The 12,075-nt window shown below is 42.3% G+C and overlaps 1 protein-coding gene across 1 annotated transcript in view; it reads left to right on the forward strand.

Annotated features, from left to right (window-relative positions):
• Positions 1–10,485, forward strand: part of tmem107l (transmembrane protein 107 like) — a 51,319-nt gene extending 40,834 nt beyond the window's left edge. The window contains exon 6 of the mRNA XM_060846690.1: positions 235–10,485. Within this exon, the coding sequence (XP_060702673.1) occupies positions 235–304 (70 nt within the window). The 3' untranslated portion in view covers positions 305–10,485. The remainder of the gene's footprint in view (positions 1–234) is intronic.
• Positions 10,486–12,075: the final 1,590 nt, after the last annotated feature.

Genomic DNA, 12,075 nt, shown 5'->3' on the forward strand with positions numbered 1-12,075 from the left:
TACACATGTGTGCTAACACCTTATTGTCGACCCTGTACTAACTCAATGGTGCACAAGGTACAGGGAACTTCTTTGACAACAGAATCATGACTTGGTATTGCTGCATTAGTGCACAGAGACATAAGCTTCTCATTGATAACTCTCGTGTTTTTGTCTAGATTGTGTAACATAAAATGTTTGTACGTTGAAGAATTTTTACTGTGATATAATATAGTGGTTCTGCTTGTCTTTTAGTGCTCTTCCAGCATGTATTGAAATCATTCTGATGATCGGAGTGTTTGGGCTGAAGAAGAAGCCATTGTGAATGTACTGAAACCCCTTAAATAAAAAACTGGAATCCATCAGTAAAGTAACAAGAATAGCGGAAGACATGACTAATCGCAATGGATCCCCACTCAGGATTGTGCAGTGGACAATGAATACCAGCAACATTTAGAGAGTTTCAGTGCCAGGGTACTTTATAAAACATGTATTTCATTGTCTGTATTATATCTCCTTCCTCATCATAGAAGGTATGGATCTTATGTTTTCTAAATTGTTTACATTATATGTTATATTACAGAACTATGCATCAGATAATTCAATATTGAACTTTTTTTTAGCATCTTCAGTTTCAATCATATCTGTCACAACCTGCATTACGGAAGTGTACATCAGTATCTCAATCTCAGAACATGAATATCACAGTTTATATTACAGAACATGTGTACCACTTGGATCTCTGTTCTAGAAAATGTATAATCAGTCTCCGTTATAGAAAGTATGCATTGCCATCTTCATTATCATGCTTTGTGTTGGGGGTATTGAGACGCCTTTTTGTTTATATGTTAACAGATGAGACTTCAGGCCAAAGTGGTCATAATTTAGGAGTGACCTGTATAATGAAAGGGGAGCAGTCAGCTCTCTAGCAGTTCAGTTCAGAGCTGGTTGGGGGTTTAACAGTGAGCTGTTTGGAAACTCTCTCTCTCCTTCTGCCCTTCTAACTTCAACTTGTAAGCTTCTGTTCCATTTTTTTAAACTAGTCTTTAAGTGGGGGTTGCTTATTGGGAATGTTGTGTATATCCGGAACAGTATAATTAAGTTTAGTTTGAATAATCTGAGTTCTGTAGGGGTTCTTTATTCTGTTCTTTGTGTTCAATTGTGTAATTCTGTGAATATATTTTTGTCTGTTTTAAAATCTGGTAGACATCCTAGCTGCCTTACTCCAGGTAATTTTCACTGTACGCTTACTGAAACAAACTGCAAAGTTATGGTCTGGGCTGCCTGCTTAAGAATGTTTTGAGTGGTTCGGCTGGATCCATAACAAACTGGGGGCACTTTGTGGGATATTAAACAGCGAGTGGTAGGTGCTAGTGTCTTTATTTCAGGTGTTGGTTTGGTTGGGTAGACAAAGCTTGGGATAGTAATGATTCTTTCAGTCGCCAAAAGTTTTCTGGATGTGGATGCAGTGATTTTGGAAGTTTTGCAAAAGGTGAATAAGACCAAGCTGGAATTGGACCTGCCACTTCTGTGAGGAAAGCAGAGATAATTACAGAAGTAGTTCAGCATTTAAACTTGCTGGAGAAATCATCAGAATCTCTAGAAATGGCAGGAATTTGATTGCAAATGGAGCAGCTTAAGTTGGAGGTGAGAGATATGGAAAGGGCAGCAGAAATGAAACAGTTTGAGTTACGATATAAAGCGGAAGAGAGAAAATGAAGAGCAACAGAACAGAGAGAAAAAGAGAGAGCAGCAGAAGAGAAAGAAAAAGAGAGCTTTTGAACTTCAAAAACTGACACCTAAAAAGGAAAGTCAGCTTAAAAGGCTGGAGATAAAGGCTGAGGTAGGCTTAGTGAGGAAGAGAGTGAGGAGGAGCAAGACCCTGGTAGTCAGAAGCCTAGTGAGAAACTGCTTAAGTATTTTCATGCATTGCCTAAATTTGTTGAGAAGGATGTGGAAGCCTTTTTCATTTCATTTGAAAAGGTGGCTAAACAAATGCAGTGGCTAGTGGTAATGTGGGTTTTGTTGATCTAAACAAAACTTGTCAGTAGGGCTAGTAAGGTCTATCAGAGGAGGTATGTGGGGAGTATGAGGAGGTGAAAAAGCCATTTTAAGTGCATATGAGCTTATGCCAGAAGCCTATAGACAACATTTCAGTAATCTAAGGAGAGATCCAGGTCAAACCTACAGTGAGTTTGAAAGGATCAGAGTAATTTCGAGAGATGGATAAGAGCTTTAAGAATCAAACAAACCTATGATGCCCTTAGAGAGGTAATTATTTTGGAGGAATTCAAAAATTCACTGCCTGAACTCATGTGGAAGAGCAGAGTTAAAACAGCAAGGTTAGCAGCTGAGGATTATGAGCTAGTCCATAAAACATGGTTTGGCTTCCAGAATCACTTTCAGTCCATGAGGGATAGAAACTGGGGCAAAGAAAAATCTTCATGTGGATAGGGAAAGTTAGATCTCAGTGAAGATCATAAGGAGAACTTACCACAGGGTAAAAATGAAACTCTTGAGGGGGACACAGAAGTTAAAAAGCTCCGGTGTTTTCATTGTAATAAAATGGCCACACGAAATCACAGTGTTGGTGGGCTAGGAGAAAGCCAGATGGAGAAAAACCAGACAAGCCTGGGAGTTTTGTTGGACTAGTAGTAAAAAGCACAAGGGATGTTAGACCACTGCATCAGAATGTACAAGATGGTCAGAGGTTGGTTACGGAGGAAATATCAGATTTGCTTAATGCACGCGTAAAGTTTATTCACATAGACCAGGAATAGCAGGTAAAGAAGGGACACAAGATCCTCTCAGTCTGTAATGCCGAAGGATGAAGAGATATGTACTCCTATTGTCAGAAAAGGTACTGGTAACAGAAATTCATGGTGAGACAAAAAGCACTCAATTATGTAAAGTGAGGCTAGAGAGTCCAGAGAACAGTGGAGAATTTGTGGTAGGAGTACTGGACGAACTCTCAGCTCCAGGAATACATTTTGTCCTTGCAAATGATATAGCTGATTCACCAGTAGGTGTGCTGCCTATTCTGTTTGAAAAGCCAGTGGAGATGCAGGCAACTGAAGAAAGGAACGATCTTTATTCAGGAATTTTCTCTGGTTGTATGATCGCAAGATCACAGAGGAAAAGTTGAAGCAAGAGAGATCAAGGGGCACAGATAAGGCATAGCTTTATCCGAGACTTTTTTTGACCAGATAACTGGGACAGAAAAGGAGCAAATAGGTAAACATGCAAGTATTTTAGCTCTGCTAAGCTGTTCGAGTTACAGCAGAAAGATTAGAACTTAAAATAGTTATATCAAAATGTGTGTTATTACTTAACAAATGATGTCTTAATGAGGCAATTAAGGCCATCACACACTCAAGCAGATAAGAAATGGGCAGTGTTACATCAAACTGTTTGCCAGTAGGGTATAGGAAGGAGATGCTGTGAGTGTTGCATGTGCTACCACTTGGAGGTCATTTAGGAGTGAGGAAAACACAGACTAAAATACAAAGACATTTTTACTGGCCTGGATGACACAAGGATGTAGCTGAATTTTAACAGATGTGTCATACATGCCAGCTAATCTGAAAACCACAGGTAGTAATAAAATATATATCTTTAATACCTATTCCAGCATTTGAGGAATCTTTCATAAGATCTTGAATGATTGTGTAGGTCCCCTATCTCAAGCAAGAAGTGGGAATAAGTATTTATTAACAATAATGGATGTGTCGACTAGATTTCCAGAGGCAATCCCATTGTGCAACATTACACCAAAAAGGATTTTAGAAGAATTACTTAATTTTTTTTAACTAGATATGGACCACCAGTCAGATCATGGATCAAACTTCACATCCAAATTATTCAAGGAGGTTATGGATATCTTGGGAATAAAGCAATTCAAATCTACTGCATACCATCTGGAATCACAGGGAACACTAGAGAGATGGCATCAATCACTAAAGACCATGTTGTGGGCTTATGGAGAGGACTATCCAGATGATTGAGATAAGAGAGTTCACACCAAATGAATCAACTAAATCCAAAGAACAGAACAAAGAAACTTTACAGCCCAGGAACAACGTGTTCCAAATGCCCACCACCCTCTGTGTGAAGTACTTACCACGTATATCCCCCTTAAACTTTCCACCTCTCACTTTGAAAGCATGACCTCTGGTTATTGAATTTTTCACCCTGGGCAAAAGCTTGTCTCTATCCACCCTGTCTATACCCTTCATGATTTTGTAAACCTCAATCAGGTCGCCCCCCCCCCCCGCTCATCTCCTTTTTTCTAGTGAAAACAAACCTAACCTACTCAACCTCTCTTCATAGCTAACACCTTCCATACCAGGCCACATCCTCCTAAACCTTCTCTGCATCCTCTCCAAAGCATCCACATCCTTTTGGTAATGTGGCACCCAGAACTGTACACAGTAGTCTAAATGCGGCCGAACCAATGTCTTGTAAATTTTAACATGACTTGCCAGCTCTTATACTCAATACCCCATCCAATGAAGGCAAGCATACTATATGCTTTCTTGACCACTCTATCCACCTGTGCAGCAACCTTCAGGGTACAATGTACCTGCACTCCCAGATCTCTCTGCCCATCAACTTTTCCAAAGGCTCTTCTGTGTACTATATAATTCACTTTAGAATTAGACTTGCCTAACTGCATCACCTCACATTTGTCTGGATTGAAATCCATCTGCCACTTTTCCGCCCAACTCTCCAGTCTATGTATATCCTCCTGTATTCTCTGACAGTCCCTTATGCTTTCTGCCACTCCATCAATCTTTGTGTCATCTGCAAACTTGTTGATCATACCAACAGTGTCCTCTTCTAGATCATTTATGTATATTACAAACAACAGTGGCTCCAATATTGACCCCTGTGGAACACCACTGGTCACCTTTCTCCATTTCAAGAAACCCCCTTCAACTACTACTCTCGGTCTCCTGTTGCTCAACCTGTTCTTTATCGACCTAGCTAGAACACCATATGACTTCACTTTCTCGATTAGTCTACAATGGGGAACCTTATCAAACGTCTTACTAAAGTCCATGTATATGACATCAACAGCCCTTCTTTCATCTAACAACTTGGTCACTTCCTCAAAGAACTCTATCAAGTTGGTAAGGCACGATCTCTCCCGCACAAAACCATATTGCCCATCACCAATAAGTTCATTCCTTTCCAAATATAAATAGATCCTATCCCTCAGTACCCTCTCCAGCAACTTCCCCACCACCGACATCATGCTCACTGGTCTGTAGTTACCCGGAATATCCCTACTACCCTTCTTGTATAGGGGGACAACATGAGCAACCTTCCAGTGCTCTGGCACCTCACCTGCATTTACGAATGCCACAAAGATATCTGTCAGGGCCCCAGCTATTTCCTCTCTCGCCTCCCTCAGCAACCTGGGATAGATCCCATCTGGTCCTGGGGATTTGTCCAATTTAATAACCTCTAGCATACCCAACACATCTTCCCCATTCATGCCAATGTGAACCAGACTAATCAAACTTCTATCTCTAATCTCAAGATTCAGCATGTTCCTCTCCTCAGTGAATACTGATGCAGAGTAATCATTCAGAATCTCACCCATTCTCTCAGGTTCGTCACACAGCCTTCCTTCATTATCTTTCAGTGGACCAATCCTTTCTCTAGTTACCCACTGGCTCCTTATGTAAAGATAAAATGCTTTGGGATTTTCCTTAATTCTGCTCGCTAAAGCTATTTTATTACCCCTTTTAGCCCACTTGATTCCTTGTTTAAGACTTGTCCTACTCTTCCGATATTCCTCCAGGGCCCGTTCTGTCCTCAGCTGCCTAGACCTTATGTACGCTTCCCTTTTCCTCATGGCTAGTCGTATAATTTCTTCTGTCATCCATGGTTCATGAATCTTGCCCTTCCTATCCTTTGCCTTCAACGGGACATGCCTATCCTGCACTGCCGTTAACCTATCTTTAAAACCTCCCACATCTCAAATGTGGACTTCCCTTCCAATCCACATTTCCCAGCTCCTGCCTAATTTTGATATAATTGGCCTTGGCCCAGTTTAATACTCTTCCCTTAGGACCACTTTCTTCTTTATCTACGAGTATTGTAAAATTTACAGAATTGTGGTCACTGTTCCTAAAGAAATCCCCCACCGCAACTTCTACCACTTGTCCCGGCTCGTTCCCCAGTACCACGTCCAATATGGCCCCTTCCCTCGTCGGACTATTAACATACTGCACTAGGAAACTCTCCTGCATGCTTCGTACAAATTCTACTCCATCCAGACCTCACGCAAAGTGTATCCCAGTCAATGTTGGGAAAATTAAAATCTCCCATCACCACTACCCTATTGCCTTTACATCTATTCATAATCTATTTACCTATTTGTTCTTTTACCTCACATTCTCACCTCACATTCTTTTACCTCACATACAGCCCCAACAGTGTAACTGCACCCTTATTTCTCAGCTCCACCCATAATGCCTCTACCCAAGACCGACATCGTGTCGTCCTTTAGCACAGCTGTAATATCATCTCTGACCATCAATGCAACTCCACCCCCTCTTTTACTTCCCTCCCTGTCCTGTCTGAAACGTCTATATCCTGCAACATTCAGTTCCCAATCATCATGCCCTTCCTTCAACCAAGTCTCTGTGATTGCAATAATGTCATACTCCTAGGCACCAACCCAAGTCCGAAGATCATCTGCCTTACACAATATACTCCTTGCATTATTGTAGATGCATTTCAGGTCGCAGTTCTTTTGTGCTCACCTGCTCTCTGCCTACTCTTCCCTTTATTAATGCTATCTTCATGATTCTTTCAGTCTGCAGTCTCCACCTCACTGTCTACTTGTTTTCTCTTCTGGTTCCCAGTCCCCTGCCACATTAGTTTAAAACCTCCGCAACAGCAGTATCAAAAACTCCCCAAGGACATTGGGGATTCAGTCCCTTTGAATTTATTTTTGAGAAGTAAGAGGGCCTTTAACATTTATTAAAGAGAAATTAATAAGTCAGAATTCAGAGACCGCCCATTTGGACGACGTGTCAAATTTTAGGGAATGAAGAAAATAGAGCTGCAGAGTTGGCTAGATAACATTTAAAAGTATCAGCATACAATGAAACAGGAAGTATTGGTGTTACTTCCAATAACAGGTGAGCCTTTAAAAGCAATGTTTAGTGGGCCCTATCAAATCTGGAGGAAATTGATTGAGGTGAACTACTTAATAACGACTCCAGACAGGAAGAAATCTCACCAAGTGTGTCATGTGAAAATGCTCAAAAGGTATGTTGATAGGGACAACTGATATTTCTAAGTGGACCTGCTCAGAGGCTATTGGCAAGTACCTCGGTCAGAGCAAAGGCAATTTCAGCTTTCGTGACGCCAAATGGACTGTATGAGTTCAAAGCCCCCACACCAACCTACATGCCACTCCTCAAGCCCCGCATCCTAACAGCCCACACCCCATTCCCCTGACCCCTCACCAGCCCACACCCCACTCCTGGCATCCCTCCACCAGCCCACACTCCACTTCCCCGACCCCCCCCCCCCCCACTGGTACCACATCCCACTCCTCACGCCCATCACCAGGCCACACCCCACCAGCCCACACCTCACTCCCAGCATCAGGTCCACGCCCCTGCACCAACCCAAACCCCACTTCCAGCACCTGCCCTTGCCACGTCAGAAAGTGCAAAACCTGCACCCACACCACTCCCCTCACCTCCGTCCAAGGCCCCAAAGGATTCTTCCACATCCGACAGAAATTTACCTGTACCTCCACCAACATCATCTATTGTATCTTTTGCACCTGATATGGTCTCCTCTATGTCAGGGTGACAGGAAGCCTTCTTGCGGATCGTTTCAGCTAACATCTCTGGGACACCTGCTCTAACCAACCCCACCATCCCATGGCCAAACCCTTCAAACTCCCCCTCCCGCTCCATCAAGGCCATGCAGGTCCTGGGCCTCTTCCACCACCAAACCATTACCACCCGACGCCTAGAGGAAGAACGCCTCATATTCCACCTTGGGACCCTGCAACCACATGGGATAAACATGGATTTCAACAGTTTCCTCAATTCCCCCACCCCCACATTATTCTAGTCCCCAGCCTCTAACTCGGCACCACCCTATTGACCTGTCCATTAACTTTCCCATCTATCCACTCCACCTTCCTCTCCGACCTATCACCTTCTCCCTCACCATCATCTATCTATTGCACTCTCAGCTACCTTCCCTCTAGTTCCACCCCACCTCCCACTTATCTCTCAGCCCCCTCCCCCCCACCCCGGCCGACAAGCCTCATTCCTGATGACGGGCTTATGCCGGAAACGTCAATTCTCCTGCTACTAAGATGCTGCCTGACCTGCTGTGCTTTTCCAGCACCACACTCCTGACTACATCAGTTCAAAGTCTTGCCATTTGGTATGAAAAATGCTCCAGCCACATTTCAGAGACTAACTAATCATGTCATTGCTGGATTACCCAACTGTGGGGTGTATATTGATGACCTGATGATTTTTAGTCACTTGTAGAAGGAACATTTACAGCATTTATTGGACTTGTTCAATCGGTTTTGGAAGGCAGGCTTGGTAGCAAACCCAGCTAAAAGTGAATTTGCCAAAGCCCGGGTCACTTTGCTGGGCCATGTTATTGGACGTGGACAAATGGCCCCACAGGATGCAAAAACGAAAGTAATTGGGAAATTTCTCATACCGTCAACAAAAAAATGCAGTACCATGCTTCCTGGGATTGAGTGGATTTTACCAAAAGTTTGTGCCGAACTTTAGCAGTGTGGCTGCTCCACTCATTGAATTGTTAAAAAGGGGGAAGATGTTTTAATGGACAGCGGACTGTCAAAAGGCATTTGATACCCTAAAAACTGGGTTAACCACTGCCCCAGTATTAGCCACATCGGATTACATGAAGCCTTTCAAAGTGGCTTTCGATGCCAGCGATGTGGGTGTCGGTACGGTGCTCCTGCAGGAGAATGACGAGAGGGTTAGAAAGACCCAGTGGGTATTTTTCCAGGAAGTTGAACGTTCATCACCAGAAATTTTCAACGGTGCAGAAAGAGACTTTAAGCTTGGTGTTGGCATTACAACATTTCAGTATTTATCTTACCAGCAATGCACCTGAGACAATCGTATACTCTGATCACAACCCACTGATACCTGTGGAAAGATTTAAGGACAAAAATGCCAGACTGTTTAAATGGAGCTTGTTATTGCAACCATTCATTTTGACAGTAGTGCATGTGGCAGGTTACGACAACATGTTTGCCGAAGCGTTATCGAGGTGCGAATGATATATGGAGGCGTTTGGTGGCGGCTGTACCATAGCCTGAATTTGCACATGGTTATGAATGGTTGGAAGTGTGCATTTAGGGTAGTGTATATGTGTGTTTTAGAATACTAACCAGTTTGTTTTTGAAGGGTTTTAAAAAATCAAGCCATCTTTTGATATTGATAGTTGATATTTTTAAGGGGGAGGTGTCACAAAGCTGATCCCTTTTTTTCTAGAAGCTGTTCCTTTTCTCAAGGATACTGTGTCCTTGTTTTTGTTCAGAGGGGTCGTAAACCACTCCCGGTTCAGAGATGACTAATTTGGTACAGAGATTAAAGGGTATTGAGATGCCTTTCTGTTTATATGTAAACAGATGAGACTTCAGGCTAAAGTGGTCATGTTTTAGAAGTGACCTGTATAATGAAATTGGAGTGGTCAGCTCTCTAGCAGTTTAGTTCAGAACTAGTTGGGAGTTCAGCAGTAAGCTGTGTGATAATTCTGTCTCTCCTTCTGCCCTTCTAACTTCAATCTGTAAGCACCTATTCCTTTTTTTTAACTGGTCTTTCAGGGCATTTGCTTACTAGGACTGTTGTGTAAATCTGGAACAGCATAATTAAGTCAAATTTCGATAGAATGAGTTCTGTTGGAGTTCTTTATTCTGTTCTTTGTGTTAAATCTTTGTTTTAAAACGTGTCAGTCATCCTAGTTATCTTACTCCGAATAATTTTCACTGTACAGTCAACCGTAACAAATTGCAAAGTTATGGTCTGGGCTTCTTGCTTTAGATGTTTTGATTATTCTGGCCTAGTCCATATTAACACACGCAAACACACACTCTGACATGCATGCACACTTACAAGCACAACACTCTCCCCCATACACACTCTCTCTCTCCACATAAGTCTATGGGGTGAATTAGCATTTGCAGAATTCTAATTACACATACATTCTATTTTGTTCAAAAGGCACACATAAAATCCTAAGTTGTCTTGAGAATGTGACTTGAAAGAAGTTCTGGGATTTATATATTAATAAATGCAACCCATTCTACAAGCTGAAACACTTAACAGCAATCCAGGTTTGTTCAATATATTATTTCAGTTGCAAGACACTGTGATATATATTCTATGTCTTTTGACCCTGCTCCACAGCTACATGATGCAGGACCAGTGCTCCAAAAGCTACTGCTTCCAAATAAACCTGTTGGGCTATAAACTGGTGTTGTGTGATTTTTAACTTTATCCACCCCAATCCAACACCGGCATCTCCACATCATGGCCTTATTATGAATGCACCTTTCTTGGTCATCAAGACCTGGATTGAGACTTGAAGCTGAAGGTGCTGACTCAGAGACAAGACGTGACTGACAGTGCCACAAACATTTAACAGAAGTGTTCAAAATCATGAATAGAAATGGTAGGGTGAAAGCTTTCTAAAAGGCACAGATCTGAGGTCATTAATTTTAAAAAAATTCAGAGGTGAGTTGAGTATTGTGTGTTGTGATCTGGAATGCTCCAACTGAAAGGGTAGTGGAAATGAATCTAACAGTAACCTTCAGAAAAGAAATGGATATATACTTAAATGGGACTCGTGTACAGCTATGAGAAAATAAAAAAGGTGTAACATATTCCAGTAAAGTGTTAGATAAGGTAGGCTGATGGAGAAGGTGAAGTCACATGGGGTCCAGGCTATACTAGCTAGATGGATAGAGAACTGGCTGGGCAGCAGGAGATAAAGAGTAGTAGTGGAAGGGAGTTTATCAAAATGGAAAACTCTGACCAGTGGTATTCCACAGGAATCTGTCCTGGGATCACTGTTGTTTGTAATATACATAAATGATCTGGAGGAAGGTATAGGTGGTCTGATTAGCAAGTTTGCAGATGGCACTAAGATTGGAGGAGTACCAGATAATGAATGGGGACTGTCTGAGAATACAGCAGAATATAGATAGATTGGAGAGTTGGGTGGAGAAATGGCAGATGATGGAGTTTAATCCGGACAAATGCAAGATGATGCATTTTGGAAGATCCAATCCAAGAGCAAACTATTTGGTAAATGGAAAAGCCCTAGGTAAAATTGATGTACAGAGAGATCTAGGTATTCAGGTCCATTGTATCTTGAAGGTGGTAACGCAGGTTGATAAGAGTGGTCAAGAAGGCAGATGGCATGCCTTCCTTCATCAATCAGGTATTGAGTACAAGAGTTGGTAGGTTATGTTGCAGTTGTATTAGATTTTGACTTGGCCACATTTAGAATATAGTTCTGGTTGCCACATTACCAGAAGGATATGGATGCTTTGGAGAGGGTGCAGAGGACGTTCACCAGGATGTTGTATGGGATGGAGGGTGCTAGCTCTGAAGGCAGGTTGAGTAGATTACAATTATTTCCACTGGAAAGACGAAGGTTGAGGGAGAACCTGATTTAAGTCTTCAAAATCATGAGGAATATAGACAAGTTGAATAGCAGGAAGCTTTTTCTCAGAGTGGGGGACTCAATTACGAGGGGTCATGAGTTCAAGGGGAGAGGGGAGACATTTAAGGGAGATCTGTATATAAAGTTCTTTACACAAAGGGTGGTGGGGGCATGCAACACGGTGCCAGTAGAGGTGGTAGAGGTCGGCAAGATAGCATCATTTAAGAAGTATCTAGACAGACACATGAATAGGCAGGGAGCAGAGGGACATAGATCCTCAAAAATAGGTGACAGTTTTAGATACAGGATCTGGATCAGCGTAGGCTTGGAGGGCCTAAAGGCCTGTACTTTCTTTGTTCTTGGTTCCAAACGAGTTCCAAAGAGACCAATCCA

This window comes from Hemiscyllium ocellatum, chromosome 29, assembly GCF_020745735.1.
Source record: "Hemiscyllium ocellatum isolate sHemOce1 chromosome 29, sHemOce1.pat.X.cur, whole genome shotgun sequence".
Lineage (NCBI taxonomy): Eukaryota > Metazoa > Chordata > Chondrichthyes > Orectolobiformes > Hemiscylliidae > Hemiscyllium > Hemiscyllium ocellatum.